Source organism: Anopheles ziemanni, chromosome 2 (genome assembly GCF_943734765.1).
Source record: "Anopheles ziemanni chromosome 2, idAnoZiCoDA_A2_x.2, whole genome shotgun sequence".
In the NCBI taxonomy this organism is placed as follows: Eukaryota; Metazoa; Arthropoda; class Insecta; order Diptera; family Culicidae; genus Anopheles; species Anopheles ziemanni.
The window spans coordinates 52,818,592-52,840,316 of NC_080705.1; the positions used below are offsets into that span (position 1 = coordinate 52,818,592).

General features: G+C 41.3%; 1 protein-coding gene across 1 annotated transcript; it reads left to right on the forward strand.

Annotated features, from left to right (window-relative positions):
• The first annotated feature begins 17,782 nt into the window (after positions 1–17,782).
• LOC131289223 (activin receptor type-2A-like) lies at positions 17,783–20,983 on the forward strand. Its single transcript, XM_058318438.1, has 7 exons — positions 17,783–17,917; positions 18,658–18,831; positions 18,919–19,232; positions 19,296–19,481; positions 19,560–19,899; positions 20,144–20,442; positions 20,518–20,983. Exons 1-7 carry the CDS (start codon positions 17,881–17,883, stop codon positions 20,698–20,700), a joined length of 1,533 nt encoding a protein of 510 aa, XP_058174421.1. The 5' UTR covers positions 17,783–17,880; the 3' UTR covers positions 20,701–20,983.
• The last annotated feature ends 742 nt before the right edge of the window (positions 20,984–21,725 follow it).

Sequence of the window (21,725 nt, forward strand, 5' to 3'; positions counted from 1 at the left end):
GTGGGCTTGCTTTGCTGCTCATATTCAGCCCGAAAACGACATATTTAATCGATAGATAGTGTTGTTTACATCGCTACTCTTCCGCACGGAGAGGTACTGCTGCTGCTGGCGTCCGATCCGTTCTCGCAGAATTAATCGATAAAAAACAAAAAAAGATGAGTATTCCATCATTGATTGTGTATAAACATCAATAGTAATTGATTTCCTATCTATTTTCATTTCTAGAGCATCTTTCGTCGGAATCTTGTTTTGGATTCCGCTGCTCGGATGCGAATCCGAAGATATTCTCTAGTGTACAAGTGTTGTGTGTAGTGCAGTGATATGTAGTGAAATTTATGACTAAGAATAGTCTTAAGCGGTGTAGGTAATTAAAAATAAACCGAAATAAATATATATGTTGATAAAAATATTACGGAACTGGAGGACTTATGTTTGCATGATGACCATCACTATACAGGGTACTCGGGGGCCGCCATTTCTAATCCATGCGCATGCGCAAAATCGCTCCCGAGGGTAACTCAGACCCGCGCAATTAGCTGTTACATTGCGCGCCAATTGCGCGCTAATTGCGCGGGGTATACAACATTTTTATGTCACGCGTGACATTTTCTGCCTCCTGGGGGGGGCCACAGACGTGGCAGACTCAGTGTGAAAAAATGCAATAGCAATAAAGGACTAATTTTTTAGTTTATTCCACTAGCGAAATTCTTAAAGAATTCCTTTGTTTTTCTCACTCACGTTGCATTTGCAACAATGTTGTTAGTTAATTTTTTTGATGGATAACAAGACAAAGTGTTGCACCAAAAAAGGGAGTGGGGTGCAACATGCAATCGGTTATTTTGTGGTGGTGTTAGTGTCAAACAGGGGGTTATGAAGGTGTGCGTGTTATTTCACCATACTGGCATGCACAAATTTATATAATGCGTTTCGGATATCAAATGAGAAAACAGTGTTGTGTTCTGCGCAATCCGTCGACGCGGAAATTTCTATTCTTCATTAAAGTCGGACTCTTCTTCTACACTCTCCTCTCCCGGAACACTAAGGGCGGCTTCTTCCTCCGGTGTTATTTCTGTTGAACGAAACAAACAAAGGAAATATCAACGAAACAAACAAATCGCTGTTTTAACGGTCATGATGTTGCTCTATCACACTGTTTACTCACCGATTCCAAGATCCTTCCAAACGATCAAACTTCTCATCCGTTTGACGGACCAGATCGTCCATGAGCTGACGCCGTCGCGGAATTGTTGATGGATGCACTTTTTCTCCTTTAAGTTTCCTATTGGGCACCATGAACTTTGGAAAAACACTTTACACTTTTCAACACGACTGTTCTGGCGCTAGTTGTTTTGAAGACTGAAAACTTCACCGCGTCGCGATTGACAGTCGGTGCGTGATGGCATTCATACAAACGCCCTTTTTTATTCTGTACATGATTGACCGACATGAAGTGCACCAACACACACACGGGTTACTGTGCAGTATGGGAATGCTACACGATCGGCTCCGCTATTGCAATGTGTCAGACTGAAAGGGAAGATGTGAAAGGGCAGATGTGACTTCCCCCCTAGCACACCGGTTCATCATTAGAACGAGTGGGAAGACAAAGTGTGCAAGAGAAAGCTGACAGAACTGGACTTATGGGGGTTGGAATGTGGGGAAACGGGGCAATGTTGCATGTCACCGTCAGTTGGGTTGCCTTGCAACGCAACACATTTTGGCTAATCTTTACCCAACTGACGGCGACATGCAACATTGCTCCGTTTCCACAGATTCCTACCCCCGCGTGTCCAGAACTGTCAGCTTTCTCTTGCACACTTTGTCTTCCTTCTCGTTCTAATGATGAACCGGTGTGCTAGGGGAGAAGTCACATCTGCCCTTTCACATCTTCTCTTTCAGTCTGACACATTGCAATAGCGGAGCCGATCGTGTAGCATTCCCACACTGCACAGCAACCCGAATGTGTGTTGGTGCACTTTATGTCGGTCTGTTATGTTTGTTACAAACTGTGCTTTTATTTGTTGTACGTGAACGAGCCTTATTGGCCAAGAGGCAAAGAGCCAAAGAGGCCGGAAACCCACCGTATGCGCACTTAAATAATATCCTAACGTGAGTGCCCCGCTCGGGTACTCCCTATCTAGCTTAACGAAACTAACTTAGGAACTAATTCAGTGAGTTACAGTGTGTCTTACAATTATTACTCCACGACACGCCCAATCTTTTTTTTTTTTTTTTTTTTTCATTCGTGCCATTCTTTTATTCTATTTTTATGTATCAAGTCTGGTTTACCCTTTTCTTCAATTACTACATTTTCTTCCTTATCTTCTAATACTTTAAAAGGACCGCTGTATGGTGCATCTAATTTCTTTACGTTTTCTTCTCTTACTAATATTTGCTTGCCGGGTTGAAGTACTTTTTGTTTCGTTCTGCTGTCATAATATTCTTTGCTTTTGGACTTATTTTGCATTAGACGGTTTCTAACTTCCTCATGCGCTATGTTCAATTTTATCTTTAAAATGGTTGCATAATTATCAAGATCGTAATGCACTCTATCAATTTTTTCATGTACAATGTTAGATGGTATATTTGCATGTCTCCCGTACATCAGGTAAAACGGTGTATATCCTGTAGCAGTGTGTACGGTATTATTATAAGCGAACTCATAGTAGTTTACCCATTTATTCCAATCTAATGCCTTTTTGTCACTATATATTCTTAAGAAGTTGCCCAATTGCTTATGTGAGTTTTCGAGGGCTCCTATAGTTTCGTGATGATAAGCGGTGGATTGTAGTTTTTGAATATTTAATAATTTACATATTTCGGTGAACAATGTTGATAAAAATTCGGTGCCTCTGTCCGTACAAATTGTTTCTGGCACTCCGTATTTTAGAATGACTCTTTCTACGAATGCTTTTGCGACAGTTTCGGTTCTTTTGTTTTCTAATGGCGTGGCTGTTACAAACTTGGTTAAGTCACATTGGGTTGTCAAAATATATTCAAAGCCTTGAGAATTGACTAAAGGTCCTACTAAATCTATGAATATTTTGTCCATACATGTTTTTGCTGTGTCTGTTCTTTTTAAGGGTATTTTTAGCGGTCTATTTGGTTTATTCAATTGGCATTGTTTGCATTTTCTTATCATTTCTTTAACGTCTTTATCGATTCCTGGCCATGTATACTTTTGTTTGATTGTATTGACAGTACGATGAAAACCTGCGTGTCCCGCAGTCGGTAAGGTATGATAGTCGTTCATTATGATTAGTTTCTTTGCTTGTTCATGGTCGTCTATCACTTTTACATGCTCATCGAGGACAATTATCTCTGGCATTCCCTTCTCATTGAGGGTTTTTAATTGTTTCATAAATGTTTTGGTTGCCTCATCACGTTTCTTTATTACCAAAAATATTTTTTCTTTTAATGATTTAATATAAGCTTTTATCCTCACTATTATTCCTCGTAAGTAAACAATAGTATTGGATTGTGGCAACATGATTTTATCTTTTGAAATAACAAGATCTTTTATATTAGGACAAAACTGCAGCGAAATATAGTTTACTTTAGATACTGCTGAATTACTATCATTTTGGCAAGTATCGTTGCTATCAGTTTTGGATCTTGTAGATATTAGCACTTCCTCTTGTGCATTCATTGCTTTTAGTTCAGATAATGGTAATCTTGATAAGGTGTCAGCTACTACATTTTCAGTTCCTTTTTTATAGCACACAGTAAAGTTGTATTCTTCTAGTGCAAGTCGAAATTTAGTTAAACGGCTCGAAGGATCGTTCATAGTGAACAGATACACTAGAGGCCGATGATCGGTAAAAATATTAAAATGTCTTCCATATAAATATGGGCGATAATGTTTGACAGACCAAACAATGGCTAATAATTCTTTCTCAATTGTTGCATAATTTAGTTCGGCTTTGTTGAGGGCTCTACTTGCAAATGAAATTGATTTCCCGTTTTGGTTACTAAGAACTGCTCCTAGGGCATGCTGAGAGGCGTCAGTGTGTAAAATGAAGGTATTATTTTTACTAAAATCGGGAAAATCTAAAACTGGAGGTTTAACAAAGTGTTGTTTAAGTTTATCAAATGCAGCTTGACAAGTGGGTGTCCATTCAAATGGAATTCCTTTTCTTGTTAGACGGTTTAAGGGCATACATGTTTCAGCAAAATTTTGTATATGTTTTCTGTAATAATTTGCAAAAGCAACAAAACGTTTAACTTCATCTGCGGATTTTGGCGGTTGCCAATTGTTAATGCAATTAAGTTTTTGTGGATCTGGTTTTATGCCTTCTGCGGAAATATAATGTCCTAAATAAATCAATTCTTTTTTTAAAAAGTTGCATTTTTCCGGATTCAATTTGAGGTTAACTTGTCGTAATCGTTCGAACACATTCATTAAGTTTTTGTTATGCTCCTGCATGTTTTTACCAAACACGACAATATCATCTAAGTAGACAAGACATTGTTCTGCGTTTAAGCCTGACATTGCCACTGTCATCATTCTTGAAAAAGTAGATGGGCTTATTTTAAGTCCCATGGGCAATCTCGTCATTTGGTATTGACCAGTTGGTGTGGTAAAAGCGGTAATAGGTCGATCTTTGTTTCTTAATTTGCACTGGTAGTACCCTTGTGACAAGTCTAGATGTGAAAAATATTTCGATCCAGACAAGGTATCTATGACTTCATCGATATTCGGTAGAGGGAATTTATCATCCTGCAGTATTGTGTTTACCTTGCGATAGTCGATTACAAGTCTCCATTTCTTTTTATCAGTACAAGTCTTCTTGGGAACCAATAATATGGGACTGTTCCATTCCGATTGTGTTTCTTCAATGGTTTTATTTTGTAGCATTTTGCGGATTTGATTATCCACCTCTTCTTTTTGTGCATATGGTAGTCTGTATGATTTTGAATATATAGGCATGGTATTATTTTTAATTTTTAGAGAAGCTTCATAAATTTTAGTTGTGCTTAGTTTGTCGTTTTGTAAACAAAATATGTCATTATATTTGACACAAATTTTGGAAATGACAGCTTTATCATCATCGGGTAAATGCGATAAATCAAGTTCTTTTAATAATTGGGTTGCATGATCGCTATCGTGTGGTGGTGTTTCGATTTGGATTATATTAAAATCTGCGGCCGGTTTAATAGTAGGTTGTAGTTGTGGAATAGATACTGTTCTATTCTGAAAATTTACTATACGTATTGGTATTTTACCATTTTGTGGATTAGCTATTGTATTTGCTATGTACACATTAGGTTGTAGAATTTCATTAAGAACAACACAGGTATCAGTTTGTGAAGTATCGATGTAGGTAATGAATTCTGTTCTAGCTGGGATTACTAAACATGTTGGCTTGTGAGCGGTGTCACAAGTCAAATTCATATTTTCAAAGTTTAGAATAGCTTTATGTTTTCTAAGAAAGTTTGAACCCAACAATCCTACAATGTGTGAGGGTAATGTGTCTATGATATGGAACACGATTGTAAAACTTTGTGTATTAGCTGAAATGTTTGTTTCAATGCATCCTAAAGATTTAGTATTGCCATTAATTCCATGAATATTTAGTATTTTAGTTTTATCTATGACTGCTTCTTTAGGGACGTAGTTTACATTTAACACGCAACAGGTAGCTCCTGTATCAATGACAAGGTCGCGATAAGTTCCAAATAAATTAAATTTGGCTTTGACGCCTGTATCAAATTGTAAGTTAACGAAATAAATTAACTATTTCATTATGTTCCTCATTTGGTGGGGTTTCCGGTTCGTTACATTCCTCATTCAAATCAACATTTCCCAAATGCACTCTAGTGTTATTATTATTCCGACTAGTGTATGTTTCGCTCGACGAACGATGTTCAGAGCGGTTATTGGTATAATTTCTGCCATTATTTCCACGTTGGCTATTATTGTTAACAAAATGCCGTTGCTGGTTATTATCCCTTTGATTATTTGGGTGTCGTTGGAATGTTCTTGTTCTATACGATTGGTTAAATTGTTGCCTTGGGTAATACGAGTTATGATAACGTGGTTGTTGAGGTGCTTGATACCAAAGGGCCGTTGACCTATCCTCAATGGGTTCACATTCCAAAGCATCGGATATTGCCTTATTCAACGTAAGCGGATTGCGTGCTTGTAAGAAAAATCTCGTATTGGCCTCGTTTAACCCTTGAATAAATGCTCGCACTACTATTGGATTTACTATGTTATGTGCGGCAAATTCCGTAGTAAAATTTCCGGACGAAACATGTGCTGCAGCTAATTTGGTAGCCATTTTTTCCATCTCATGCCCGAATTCGGTAATCGATTTAGTGCCTTGCTTTAATGCTGTTAATTCTTTTTCTACCGCTAACGGTGTTAAATGAACACTGAAACGGGTACGAAGTAGGCTGTAAGCCTCTTTGATGGTATTTGCTGGGTCTATCACACCATGAGCCGTACCAGTCAAGGTGGTTTTCAAAAATTTTATTATGTCTTTTTCTGAGACGCCTTCAGCATAATCTAACAGCAGTTCAACACTTTCGATGTATGCCGTTAAAAGGGTGTTTGCTCCATCAAAGGGTTTAACTAGCTTTAATGCCAGATTAATATCTAGCCTAGCTGACTTGGTGTTTGCCGGGTCAGTGGTAGCCATGTTTTTTGGTACGTTATGTGTAGTAGTATTTTGAGCTCTAGTGGAGTGGAGTCTAGTTATCATTTAGAAAATTAAGTAGAGAGCAGATGATTTTGGCTTTAGTTATTCAATTTAAAGGAACAGAAAATAATTATAGCTAAAAGACACTTTAAATTAATCATTAATCTTTTTCAACGAATGTGGTAATAATTTTTTTTTTTTTTTTTAGTATGTATGTAAATGTACGAATAGATGGAACATTTTTTTTATTTTTTTTTTTTTATTTTAATTTTTTTTTTTTTACTTGAGAATTATTTGTCCTGAATATTGCACGTTTAAGCGAGTTGATTGACACTTAAAAAAGCAAATGACCGGTCGGACCGATTATGGTCGCGCGAAAGTATTATTTATCGATGCGCACACGAGGCATCAACGCACTATCAAACACAATACACGGGTACACACGGCCAAGAATGATGCTTGATTTTTGCCTCTATTCTAAAATTTTTTTTTTTTTGGTTTGAGGTAATACTATTCCGTTTCACTATCACTTGATTTGACACACAATTTAAAAATTTTCACTGTCAGTAAATTAAAAAAAATTTCACGCTTACAAACTAATTCCTATCTAGCTTTCATTTCACACACGTTTTTTCGGTTTATGTTTCTTTCTTTGCGCATTTATCAGTGTATGGTGGGTTTCACGTACCTTTTTTTTTTGTAGTAGGGCTGCTGGATCTACGTACTCAGCTTGATGATGACGCTATGCGTGGGGTGCGGCTTGCACTTTCTTCTTCTTCCGATCTGTGGCTCTGGACTCGCGATGGCGACGGTCGATGCGATGGTTTGCTCCTTCTCAGCAGCGGTTTAACAGGATCGTGGTTCAGCTTGACGACAATGCGCGATAGTATCGCTCGGCGCGTTGATGTGGTCTTCACTCCTCTTCATCGGTTACGGTGCATCCGGATCACTTCGTCTCAGCGCGATGGTGACGTTTTGCGCTTTTTACAACACTTGCCTCTTCTCCTGGTCTCCTTTTTTTTTTCTTTGGTTTAGCACCGGTGCGGTTCCTCTACTGATAAGAGGGCTCCTGGCAGGATCGCCATGTTATGTTTGTTACAAACTGTGCTTTTATTTGTTGTACGTGAACGAGCCTTATTGGCCAAGAGGCAAAGAGCCAAAGAGGCCGGAAACCCACTGTATGCGCACTTAAATAATATCCTAACGTGAGTGCCCCGCTCGGGTACTCCCTATCTAGCTTAACGAAACTAACTTAGGAACTAATTCAGTGGGTTACAGTGTGTCTTACAATTATTACTCCACGACAGGGACAAATCATGTAGAGAATAAAAAAGGTCGTCTGTATGAATGCCATCACGCACCAACTGTCAATCGCGACGCGATGAAGTTTTCAGTCTTCGAAACATCCAGCGCCAGAACAGTCGTGTTGAAAAGTGTAAAGTGTTTTTCCAAAGTGAAAAAATGTTAAGTGTTGTACCTTCCGCAAAAGTGTGTTGAATTTTCAATGTTCATGGCGCCTAAACGGAAACTAATAGGATCCATCAACAAGTCGAGAACAGTGTCAGCTCATGTGTTAGAATCGGTAAGTAAACAAAGTGGTAGTGCAAAATCATAACCATTTATAACAGCGATTCACTAATTCTATTCCTTGGTTTGTTTCGTTCAATAGAAATAACACCGGAGGAAGAAGCCGCCCTTGGGAGAGCAGAATGTTGAAGAAGCGGAGGAGTTCGACGAAAAATAAAAATTTCCGCGTTGGCGGCTCGAGCAGAATACAACACCGTCTTCTTCGTCTCATTTGACATCCGAAATGGATTATATAGTTGTGTGCGTGCCATTATCGTAACCTCTGTTTGGCACTAACACCACCACAAAATAACCGATTGAATGTTGCATGCCCACCCCTTTTTTGGTGCAACACTTTGTCTCGTTATGGAGATCGAAAATTAACAAATGAGATGATAACGATATGATAACGAGACAAAATTCGCCAGTATGGGTAGCTACCCGTGAAATATGTAGGTTGCGTGACAAAAACGACGTGACGCGATGTTTTTTATATAATGCGTGGTGTTTTAATGGAGGCGATGTTTTCAATATATTGTCATCACATACAAAGGAAAATTCCCGAGTCGTAATTTTATATTAAAAGAACATTTTTTATTCAAATATAATTAACCACTTTACAAACCGTTTGTTCACTTGGAGCCGCAATCTTGAGACCGCAAAAATAAGCCATCTCCTTGCAGCAAACTTTCATTCCACCGATGACACCGCGCTTGATCTTCTGGCGCCGCTGCTGCTTGCGTCGAACTTTGGAAGAAAAAATGCACAAAAATTAACTCAGTTTGGATTCTTTCTGATTCTTATTTATCTCAATAACGTTTACTTACCGACTATTAACGAAAACTGCCGCTTTATGACTATTTTCTTCAAATTTTTGGTGAACTGCAATTTTACTCTGCGAGCGGTGGCAAGATCAAAACAACTCTGCTGACAGCAGGCAAAACTGCCTAAGGCTTATAGAGCTGTAGGCTGGTTTACGTTGTCTTGTTGACATTTGGTTCAAATTCATAATTAATTGTCAAAATGATATTTTATTTTTCTTCATCGCTTGGTAATTATGAGCAATGTTTGAAGTGATGATTGATATAAAGCTGAACACATTGATTCTATTTTGCGCAATATTTGGATCTGGTTCACTTATTTCGCTTTCAGTCACTTAAAAAAGTGTTTTTTAATTCTCCGCTACACTTCTTCGACTGAAAGTAATAGCTCGATAGAAGACCCATGTTTTTGACATATTATTTTGTTTCTTTACATTATGAATCATGATGAATCATGGTATGAGAGATGTATAGCGATTGTTTTGGTTTTTCGCATTCGCAGTAATCAATGAACTATAATTTTGACCAGCCGTACACAAAGAACATCATAGCGTTACGTTATCGATAGGTGGCTGTGCGAGCGATCGTTCTTACTCTCCCAACTGCTCAAGATAAAACAAGTGCAGTGCTAATTTTTTGCTAACCTATTGATCGAGTATATACGCTGAAGCAAGAAGTTCAAGAACTTCCTGCGAAGTGTGATGTCGCCTGAGACGCGCGAGAGAAAGTCCCTTACCGCGTTTAACGCAGCAATACATAGAAAGTACTGGCATTTAAGAAAACTGATTTCATTGGTATTTAATATAACTCATTTTGTGAGTTTTTTCATCGATTTTTTTTTTGAGCCATGGCTAAGTTATGAAATAAATCAATTTTCCGATTCAACCGCAGGGTTTTTATGGTTTGAAAAGTTCAACGACATTTACCAAACCTACCCTGTTTAACACGCCTTGGTCCGAACCTGTCCGTGTTGCAGTGCCATCTGCAAGTATGGGTCGATCAGGGGTGGGACGAGGAAATTCCTCCTGATGCATCGCTTCGTCGCGGTGTTTTGTTCGCGAGGTTGTGCTACCGCTTGCAAGTATAGACTCGCGGAGAGGAGCACTGGGGTAGCCCTTTCATCGCCCGGGCGTTTTGTATGGAAAAAGTTGCACCTAACCTCGCCGTCGGGCAACTTTGTTTGTCGGGCAGGATCCTGATGATACCATGAAAAGCGCCCTTTTCATAGCGCAACATGACTATTTTTGTTACTCGGGTTATGTTTGGCTTAACGATCGTTTACCTTTGACGTCTCCGTTCGGAATAGGCCCTAATGTTTCTATTTGTTTAGTTAGAATGTTTCAGTTATATAAATAATTTTTTAAATGACAATAACATTTAAGATTCTTTCTATTTTTCTTCGTAGGGAAAGCGAACAATCAACATCTCGCGTAAAACGACAATCAGGAGTTTTGGCGAAGCGAAAAATTACACCAACGTAGGTTTAATTAATTCACAGGTTTTTGAAAATAACGTGAATTTAACTACAAACTATACTTTTTTCAATGTTTTCTAGAGAAATTGCCGAATTCCACAAAAAATACCTTTTTTTGGGAAACCTGAAGAGCATGAAGCAGAGCATTCCAGCGAGTGCAAAGCGGCGATTGAGGAATTCCTTCAAAATTAGAAAACGTTGAATGCCGCACTTTGTATTTTTTAATTATTACTCAAAGACCATGTAAATTTATCAATATTAAAAGGCCTTTTTAGAAACTAACAGTTTAGTGCTATCTATTTTATATTTAAGGCATGTTATACCATTTATTTTATATTCAATCATTTTAATTAAAACTTCTTTAATACCTTCGAAGCGATTTTTACCATTTTCAAAAAGCAGGCAACAAAGCGCACCCCTTTTTAAGTTAAATTTTCAATTAAGCTTCATTATTTTAAGATGCGAGAAGTTCCCGCTGTTTATAAGAATTTTAATTATTGACATCAAAAACTTCAAAACAAAATTGATGAAATTGAAATCAAGATCATTCATCATTTAAGAAATCCGAAATTCTCTGAAACACGTTAAGTTTGAATAGGTTTGCATGAAAGAACACGGCGATATTAATGGATGACCACCCAATTTGGGGACTAAGTCGCACTAATTGCACTTTGTAGGGTGATTTGCGGGGGGATGGAAGGATTGGAGGGGAAAATGTATATTGAGCAAATAGTCTTACCTAGTCGCGGCACTTTTTCTTGTCACTGTTTTTTTAGATACTTTTTTTTATTAATTTTTTCTCAAAATCAAAATATGTTTGTTTTCGCTTACTCATTAGCTGATCTTATATGAAATATGTTAATCAATATACGAAAAATACTTGCAGTATATTTAGTTGGATTGAGAAAAAAATATTGAGCGAAAATCAACAAAATTCGAAGTGGGCACTTTTTCCTGCCGGTCACTGTAGAATAGATACCAATTCCTACTGCTAGAGGTGAAAGATCTTTTTCAGTATTCAAATATGTAATTAACAAATTATTTGGGGACTGTTGGAACCGCTGTAATGTATCGGTCCAACGAAGCTGGCCGAACGGAAACGTCGCCGCGACGGCGATATTTTTGTAAATGTATAAAAGAGATCGAAGGATGCGCCTTCGTTCTCTTCGAACGTAAATGAGAAAGCCAGACGATTTTTTTGGCTATTGCTATTACAATAAAAAAGATCTTTTCACAAAGGCAAGAAAAGCTGGGTAATTTCTATTTTCGGTCCACGTAGAGCCCGTTAAAGACAATCTGTCTTTAACATTTCAAAAAATCCTGTCTGGAACTAACATTCTGGGAGTTTCTGTCGGAGCTTTCGCGCCGTAAATTCGTCCGTGAAACGGGTACGTGCGCGTAGAAATCTGCATATCGACGAATCATTTTTTCGTGATAGCGTGCGTTATAAGTAAGCCGACGTTAAGTTCGCGAGTACAGCGGAGTGAAGATGAAAATTAATACTCCGGTGCAGGGAATAAGTGAGGTAGTGAGGTGTTACATTGTTTCACACGCGAGGAGCCCAACGACAGAACGCGATGGCGTCCACAGCAAACCGTTCGGCCCGGGACCATCTTATTCGGCTGCGGAAGGAGTAATGCCTCCAAAGGGCAACGCCGGATGCATTACGTTGCGTGATGCGAAACCTGCGAGTTCGGGGCCCAGTTGGCAAGTTTCATCAACATCCTTCACATTGTCGTCAAGCGACACATCCGCCGAAGCAACGACGCGCAGTGAGACGAGTCGAATGGCTCGTATAGAAGAATGGAGACGGAAAATGCTCCTTGATTTGGCGATGCTGGATCTGCAAATTGCCGACGCGAGAAGAGTGGAGGTTGAAAGGAGAGATCATCAACCTTGGATGTTTGCCCACGCGGAGGAGTACGGCACAGGAGTTGACGGGGAAAAATTGCCTACAAAGAAATCTTTGCCGTCCTGGAGACCGAGGAGTGACGCGCCACCAACGGAGCCCATGAAGGTTAGAACCTCACTTGTTTTCGAAACAGCACACACTCTGGAAACCACATGCACTTTGGAGGTATCGCAGAAAAACGAAACTGACGAGATCACGATGTCATCATGCACCCAGGAAACGACGATGGTTGATCGGGATTTGGTGCGGCTGATCGACGTTCAGCGCAAAAACCATAATGTGTGCATCACAAACGACGATATGTGCATCAACGCCCGGCCGATCGCGAGCACTGCCGACCTTGGGCAGACGTACGATGTCAAGCTGCTAGAAGCGAGCGGCCAATACGGTGGCAACGATCGCCACGACTCTCTACCCCACATTCTCGTCTCGAACTCGGTGGCGCACGTCATGCTTAACCAGATCGGTTGCGGGGAGTTTACCGGGACGATCAGCTGCCTGTCGTTTAGTTGCTCGGACAGCGGAAACGTTCGGGCTGTGATCGACGACTTGCGGATAAGATCTCTACTTGGGACGAGCAGACGGCGGAGAGGGAACGAAAGATCATCGAGACGTTCCATCCGATCGAGGAAGGGCAGATCATCACGATCGGGATTAACCATATCACATTCCGGTCGCTGAAACATCACGGCATGCAGTACAAGCGAATGGATGTGTTCGAGGGCAGCGAAAAGTCGTAGGCGGCGATCTCGTTCGCGCAAGAGAGCAAACCCATGTGCTCCAACGTTATCGGCCGCTTCATGAAGCAGGCATATGCGGGGTCATTATCAATGATTTGTGCGCAGCGCGATGGTGAGCTTGTGGCGGGTTCCAAAGACGGGTTGCTGCTGCTGCTGCTCTTTGACGACCCACTCCACATGCAAGCGGAACAGGTCGTGGAGGATCGTTTCGGCGCGATGAAGGTTGTGACCCATTGCAAAGGCTTCAACCTACTTACAGGGTTTACCATTTGATTAGACAAAATAATCAGATGATATCACAAACTCAGTAGATGATTTCACAAACGTGACAGATAACAAGCCAAGTGAGGCATGTATACAACAATCGTGGCAGATGATATCACAATTGTGGGAGATGATCTTTTTCGAATGGTTAACCATATATGTATGTGTACACAATTTGCATCTATGAAACCCAAAACAAACTGGCCTGCAAGCTGACAGGGCGATAATGAAGTTTAAGGATGTCATATTCGAGTTCAAAGAATCATTAATGAAGGTGACAAACGCGATGAAGGATTGCAAGATGTCATATTCCAGTTTCCAGATGCGATAACGGAGTTTACAAAGGCGTTCAACGCGTTTCAACTTATGCTATCCATCGTAAAAGGCTGTAATACTCAGAACGCTCCAGAGCACGCGCTGCAGCACCAAAGGAAGCAGAGAAAATATTCTGGCCGTGAGTAAAGTGTGTTTAGTGGAAACAATGGAACCAAACTATACACAGGAAGAGTTGATGGAACACATTCGGCAACTCACTAACGCGCAAAACGAACTCGTCAGGGAAATGAATAGCCTGAAAGCGTGGTCAAGCGAGTCTATCATACATTTTAGAACGCCGGACATCATCCGCTACCTACCCACCTACGAAGGAAAAAAAACACGAAACTCGCGTGTGGATCGAGGACGTAGAGAGTGAGCGCTTCAACTCTTTGACTAGTATAAGAATAGTGCAATTTACGACCAAATAGTTAGGGCAGTGAAAAACAAAATAATCGGGGAAGCTAGAGAAGCAATAATTGTCGCCGGGAATGTTAGCACGTGGCCCGAGATAAAGGAAGTATTGCAAAACTTCTTTGACGATAAAAGGGATTGAACTTCCCATTTACAAATCCTTTTCTACGAAAAGCAGGGAAATAAGACCCTGCTAGAATATTATAACAACCTAAAAAGCGTTTCATCTAAAATAAGGGCAATCACCGCAGTGACCGAAGAATATAAAAATTTTATTGAAGGGGTCCATAATTTGATTGGAGTTATCACAATCACACGCTTCATCGATGTCCTTGAGGGATCGTTATCCTCATACGTTAGGGGTAGCAAACCGAAAAATATAGACGAAGCGTATTCCATATCCGCAAAATATATAAACGAACGCTGCATACCGAAAAAAGTTAGAACGCTTACCGATACAGGATCGACAAAAAAAAACCGGATACATACGAGCTACCGTCAACGTCGTACGGATCGCGTAAGATAGGACAAAGTCCAAAGCCTTTATCTGGAAAGTACGAGCCCCTACAGATTACGGCTAGTGATGCCTCAATGAGAACCGTGAATTCTAAAATGCAGATAAATAATAATGATATAGAACAATTTACAAACACAAATGATACTGAACTGGATGAGCTAAATTTTCTCATGAATCAGAAAAAAAGGAAGAACTTTGATAAACAATAATTTTATTCCCTATTTAGAAATATTCACAACTAAGGAAGTCCTTAAATTTTTTATTGATACATGCGCCAACAAAAATTATATATCAACTGCTCACGTGAATCTACAGAACTGCAAAACTGAAAAAGATATATTCGTGACAAACGCCAAAGGCAAACACATCATTACAAAGTTAGCATCTTTCGACGTATTCAATATAAATAAGAAGATTAAATTCAATATTTTCGATTTTCATAATTTTTTTTGACGGCCTAATAGGGTATGAAACTTTACGAGACATACTTCACTGGATATAAGGAAAGGAAGGATAAATCAAAATAGGAAGGAAAATATTGCATCTCGAGAAAAAGCACCTCTCACAAGAAACATGCACTCTTAACGCCCAAGAAAGTCACCTTATTCCAATACTGTCAGAAACGGAAGGCGACTTCATTGTAAACGATGAAATAAATCTTAAGGAATTGCCAATCCTTCCCGGCATTTATAACAGTAAGGAAGGTAGAGCTATAGTAGCAGTTAGAAACAATTCAAACGATAACATAGAGATTATCTACAAACCGGGAAAGGAAAACGTAGTAGCGGATGCTCTATCTCGAATTAAACCCAATGAAATCGATACGAGTAAATCCGCTACTAACGAATTTAACGTTAACAAGAGCGAAATAAGAGCCCCGCTACACGACCCGCAAACTCAAAAACTTTGCGGCGCGAAGAGGGGAACAACCGAAAAGTTTGCGTCAAAAACTTTTCAGCTCCGTGAGCTGAAAACTGCACTCGCGAAGTTTTTGGCAGCTAACCGCAAACTCAAATGCGTCAGAAGAAGAAAACGAAAAAGAAATAAATGTAAACATAACAAATCTCAAAAACAAAATAAACGAACATATGGTGATAAATTTACGTGTTTCTTTTGTAGTTACGGTAATATTTTTTCAGTTCCAGTTCGGTAGTGCATCAGAGCGGATGTTAGCAGTGCATAAGTTTCCTGAAAGGGTTAGCGGAAAAGTAAGGTTACGGCACGACCGCGTGGTCACCCCGAGCTGGAGCTCAGGTCAGAAAAATCCTAGCTGCCGCACATCTCGTTCTGTTTGAGTCAATCAAGCGGACCACGAGTTCTTGTGTCCTGACAACGGAAGGAATTATCCCTCCCGTGGCCGGCGGGTGGACATATGGCTATTATTAGCCGGTCCTAAAGGACGAGCCCCTTCATAGGAGTTCGGACAGAGTCGGTACGCCTCTGATTACGAGTAAGGGAACAAACGTTCGACTTAGCGTAGGAGGATATACCCCGACTCGCATAGCGAAAGAAGAAGAAGAAGGTAATATTTTGTCATTTTATAGCTAGAATATCAATTATAACTTCATCATAGATCAGGGGTCGGCAAAGTCCGGCCCATCAACTGATTTTATCCAAAAGTTTCAAAAAGTTTAATGATAAAGATTAAAATATTTTATCCTACCACTTTTTATGTAACTTGAGAACATCAAAATCTTCCTTCTTGAAGCAAAGAAAGTTAATTATATTTTCATGTGCTTGCTCTGCTACAGTATTGTCCAGCAAACGGTTGCCATCTTCTTGCCTCAGCACAATACGCCTGTTGCGTTGTTGCAAGTTTTGGGTACTCAACTCGATGACCCGCGATAGGGTAGTTAGCCACACTTCACTCATCAACAGATTATCCATCTTTTACTTTTTGTGTGAATTGAAATAAGATCTTGTTTGCTTTGAAGGAAGATTTTTGAGTTAACTGAAAAATCAAAAACAAAAACCTCTTTGCGCCGCAAAGTTTTTGAGTTTGCGGCTCGTGTAGCGTGGCTCACTGAATTGGTACCACAAAACGCGGCTACACGAACCGCAAAGATTTTGACGTACGGGTCGGGCGAAAACGGGTCGGTCCAGGGCACGATGCGCAGTAAATTTCGACCCGATTTGACAGCGATGTTGACGGGCTGTCAGATTCAAATTTGATGGTGGGTTCAAATTCAAAATAGTGGGTTCGAAAAAAATTATCCATCTAGGTTCAAAAATAATATCCACTCTAGGTCTGTTTTCCCTCCTCATTCCGCTATCTTTCCTCTTCCCTCACCTAGCCACTACCTGTAATGCACACTTGATTCGATATTCTTTCTTTTTTTTTTTACTGTCACGGTCGTGGTTAACAGTGGTCGTGATTACATTGGTGGTAGCTGTTGAAGAGAAAGAGGGTAAGCCGATATGTCTTATGCTTAATTACCAATCAGGTATATACTGCCAAAATCTGCAGTATGCTTAATGTTGTTATGGGTAGTATGCTCTGTATGTGTGATACAGCATCATTGCCCCTATAAATGAGGTGGGTAAGCCGATATGTCTTATGCTTAATTACCACATTCATGAACTATACCTTATAGAATAATATAAAAGCTAGTCAAGCAATGTATGGATCACTCTCAGTACACCAGTCGAATAATAAACGTCGTAAAGACGCAGAACTCAAAGAACCTGGTTGTTATTGATTTCACCCCCGAAATCCAGGAACGTTAACTGGCGCCCGAATAGATTGGACATTCGGATAGTGAAGTGGCAGTACAGTTAAAAACAGTGAAAGTTAAGTTAAATCTATCCTGCGCTACGTCACCGCCACCTGCACTTCAGCGATTACATCGAGAAAGACGCCGAGAAACATCAAACGGCACCACTCCAACCTATCGGCAGTTGGAGCCCGCCAAATGGGATCCAAATGTGTAGAATCTGTCGGATGGGATCCGAGTCTTTAGAATCCGTCTAGGGATCAAATCTTCCGAATCCCGATTCTGCCAATACTAAATTATTTGAGGAGCGGAAAAGAATAAATAGAATAGAATCTCTTCTACAATTGGTACCTATCGCGAAAGGCTTGACATACCGATCGGTATCTCTTACCTCTCTAACATGCAATAAGCCAATATTCAATAGTGCAGTGTGTATCGTGTAAGCGTAATCGTTGCGCATAACTTTTCCAAACTCAAGCCACAGAGGCATAAGGGCACAATGTGTGGCTTGGTGCATTTTCTTTTCTACCTCTCCCGTAAGTAAACATTCTTTTCTATTCACCGAGTGCATTTCGTTCGCCTACCCGTTGCGTCTACGAAGCGATTGCTCACGCATATTATTACAGTCGACTCTCGATAATTCGAAGTTGGAGGGACCCAGAAAAAAGTTCGATTTATCGAGAGTTCGAATTATCAAGAGTGGTAGGAAATAAGCAGCTACGGTTTTCGCTAACTGTTTTTTCTTCACTTTTCTTTGTGCACCTTCCTACAAAGCAGTTGTGCCCCAAATATGTCCGTCCGCCCGTCTACACCATGTAGTCTAATTCGGACGAACATTTTCGTATCCATTCAACAGAGTGTTACAGGGCACCCACAATGTGACGCGTTCTACCACGTTTCAACTTGCTCAGAACTTCGAATTGTTGCGAGTTGAGTGGGTACAGCTTCGAATTACCGCGTGAAGAGAGCAAACTAGCTTTGAATTTTACTTCGAATTATCGAGTGTACCAAATCGTATTGTTTTTATTCGAAATAGTAAGAGTTTTCCAAGGGACTACTAATATACTTCGAATTATCGAGAGTTTCGAATTATCGAACGTTTGAATTATCGAGAGTCGACTGTATTTTAAGCAGATAGTGGCAGGCGTGCACGGGCTAGGAGAGGCAGAGCGGATCGCTCCGATCATATATAGAAGTGTATGCCAAAAATAGTGCAATACACATGTTTCATAATGTGTTTCTTTCCTCTTGGGCCTCTCGTGCTCTCGGTTTCCAGTGCTGATGGTTATAAAGGGTTCGCTGAGTCGGGCACGCCTTGCAGATGAACTTCGGTGCGTAACGTACGCGTGCAAGGATGGAGAGTGCATGGAAGGAGAGGAAGTTTGTGACGAGACGAAGCCCGAACGGTGCGGAGGGTGTTTCGTCGTGTGGATGACGAACAATGTGACCAGTAAGTTATGGAGCTGCTTTAAGCTCATAGATCGATCTAATTTGATTTACCGTTTCCATAATCTGTATTCGACCTGCATCATTTTAGACGAGATCAACGTAACGATGAAAGGTTGCTTTACGCACCCGACCGACTGCAATCATACCGAGTGCGTCGACACGTCAACCGATATGAGGAAAAATCTCAACTTCTGCTGCTGTCGCGGTAACCTATGCAACAAGGAGCAAAAATGGGTCCCGATCTCAACGAAGGCACCGGAGTTGGCTGAGTCGGTTGCCGCGGAGGCCAACTGGCCAATCATTACCGTCATCTCACTCACGTCCTTTGTGATTGCGCTGATCTTGCTGTGGGCCTACTATTTCACCCATCAGAAGCAAGCTATGTTCAACGAAATTCCAACGGTTGGTATCTCGTCATGGTCCGTTTTCGTTTTCTAACGCTTTCTTTTCCCCTCCCACACATAGGTTGAACCGGACATTTCGAGCTCGTCCACCAACATTTCCAACCGGCCGATTGACCTCAAGGACATCAAAGCCCGTGGACGATTCGGTGTGGTATGGCGCGCACAGCTGGGTAACCAGGAGGTGGCGGTTAAGATTTTCCCCATGCAGGAGCGCCAGTCGTGGATCACCGAGCAGGACATTTTCAAGGTAGCTTCATCATTCAGGACAGTACCTTTCCTAAACGCACGCACGCTAACGCCATTGGCATCCTCACCCCGTTTCTAGCTGCCTCGTATGAACCACCCCAACATTCTGGAGTTTATCGGCTGCGAAAAGCGTGTCGACATGGCCAGCACGGACTTCTGGCTCATCACGGCCTACTGTGAAAATGGGTCGTTGTGTGATTTTCTGAAGGCACACACCGTCAGCTGGACAGACCTATGCAAGATTGCCAGTACGATGGCGCGTGGTCTTACGCACCTGCACGAGGAGGTACAGGGTACGCGCACCGACGGTCTCAAACCCTCGATAGCCCACCGTGATTTCAAGAGCAAAAACGTGCTGCTCAAGGCGGATCTTACTGCGTGCATCGCTGATTTCGGCTTGGCCCTAGTATTCACACCAGGTTAGTTAAATTTCCTTTACAATCCTTGCACTACTTCCATGATAAACACTTCCGGAGCTCGGGTCAAGAAGCCTTATTGTGTTTGCATCTCCAACGTCAATCAAAACCTCGTTTGAATCGTTGTGGTCGGTTTTCGCTTCACTTTAAACTTGTGCCATGTTTTAAATCCTTGGATTGGATATTTTCGTTTGTTCTCAACGCTTTTTCCCCTCCATGTTACTCCTCTAACATTTGTCGCCCGTAGGAAAATCGTGCGGTGATACGCACGGACAGGTCGGTACGCGCCGCTACATGGCACCGGAGGTGCTCGAGGGAGCGATCAATTTCACCCGGGACGCATTCCTGCGCATCGACGTGTACGCGTGTGGGCTCGTCCTGTGGGAGCTGGTATCACGCTGCACCGTTCACGGCGGCCCAGTCGACGAGTACCGATTGCCATTCGAAACCGAGCTTGGCCCCCACCCGACGCTGGAGGAAATGCAGGAAAACGTGGTGACGAAGAAATTGCGCCCGAGCATCTTTGATCCCTGGCGAAACCATGCGGTGAGTAAAATTCAATGCAATACCATTTCAATTCTATGTATCAACGCCTTCAATCTCGCGTACCACAATTCACAGGGCCTGAATGCAATCTGTGAAACGATGGAGGACTGCTGGGATCACGATGCCGAGGCCCGGCTGTCATCTTCCTGCGTGCTCGAGCGGCTCTCGCAGTACGCCCGGTTTCCAACACGCCAATTTTTCGTCGCCACCAACACCACCAACGAGCTGCCGACGAAGATAGCGTCCGAGAGCGTGTGAAAGCTTAAGCCGCTCTCGTACGCTGCAGGGGAACGGGTGCGGACGGATGTGTCCCTCCCTTGCCGAGTTCCGTCCGGACAGGAAACATTGCCAAGAATTGCGTGGGACAGCACGAATATATTGCGATACTGAGAATCGAGGATAGGACGGAGGACGGATCACCGTTGCTTTTATGCGCATTGGAAGCAGTGAGGTGAAAGCAATTGATCGGACCAGAATGCGTTCTGGCGAGGTGAGAAGTATTTGTGACCCCTGATTTTTTAAACGATAGAAAACAATTTTGACATAGACACATTACATTTTCTACGATATGTATGTGGTATGTATATAACGCAGCGATCGTCATGTACATACTATATGTAAAATATCATCTTCATTAAACTTTAATACTACATAAATGTATCTTAATATATAATTATGTTTTCAAAAAACGTTATAAATTTATTATACTCTCATTAAACCTAACCTAAACTAAACTTAATCTAACTTTGAATAATAAATCGCTTAACTGGACCTGCTCGCTCGGAGGTTCGAATCAAAAAGGGCCGATCGTGGTCTGTCGATGTCCCAGCTAGCTTCGCCGCGCGTGGCATTGTTGCCAGTAACGACAATTAGTTTACTAACCATAGGCTACTTATACCAGTTTATAATTATATGGATGGGTAGAATAACTCGATAAAGTGGCATGCGCTACGGGGGCAAACCCCGAAGCAGTGACACCCAATGTATATTGTTTTGGCTAGGCTGGTTGGAGTGCACCCTCCATGGTTGTGTTTGTTCTGATGTTCAGCATGGACGGTATTAAGATTCATTTCCGCACGTACCTAGTTCCGGTAGCCACAGCCAGTAGTGCAAAGCCGAGCTGGAGAGCTTTTTCTACGTTTGTATATAAGCTCGCGAGGTACGTAAATTGGTACAAGTAACTTATGTTTAAGAATGCAAGCCAACTGTTGAGCTGAAAGCAACAGATCCTTTCCACTCGTCGCTTACAACGACCATCTTCCCGGTCCCTTTCTATAGTGATA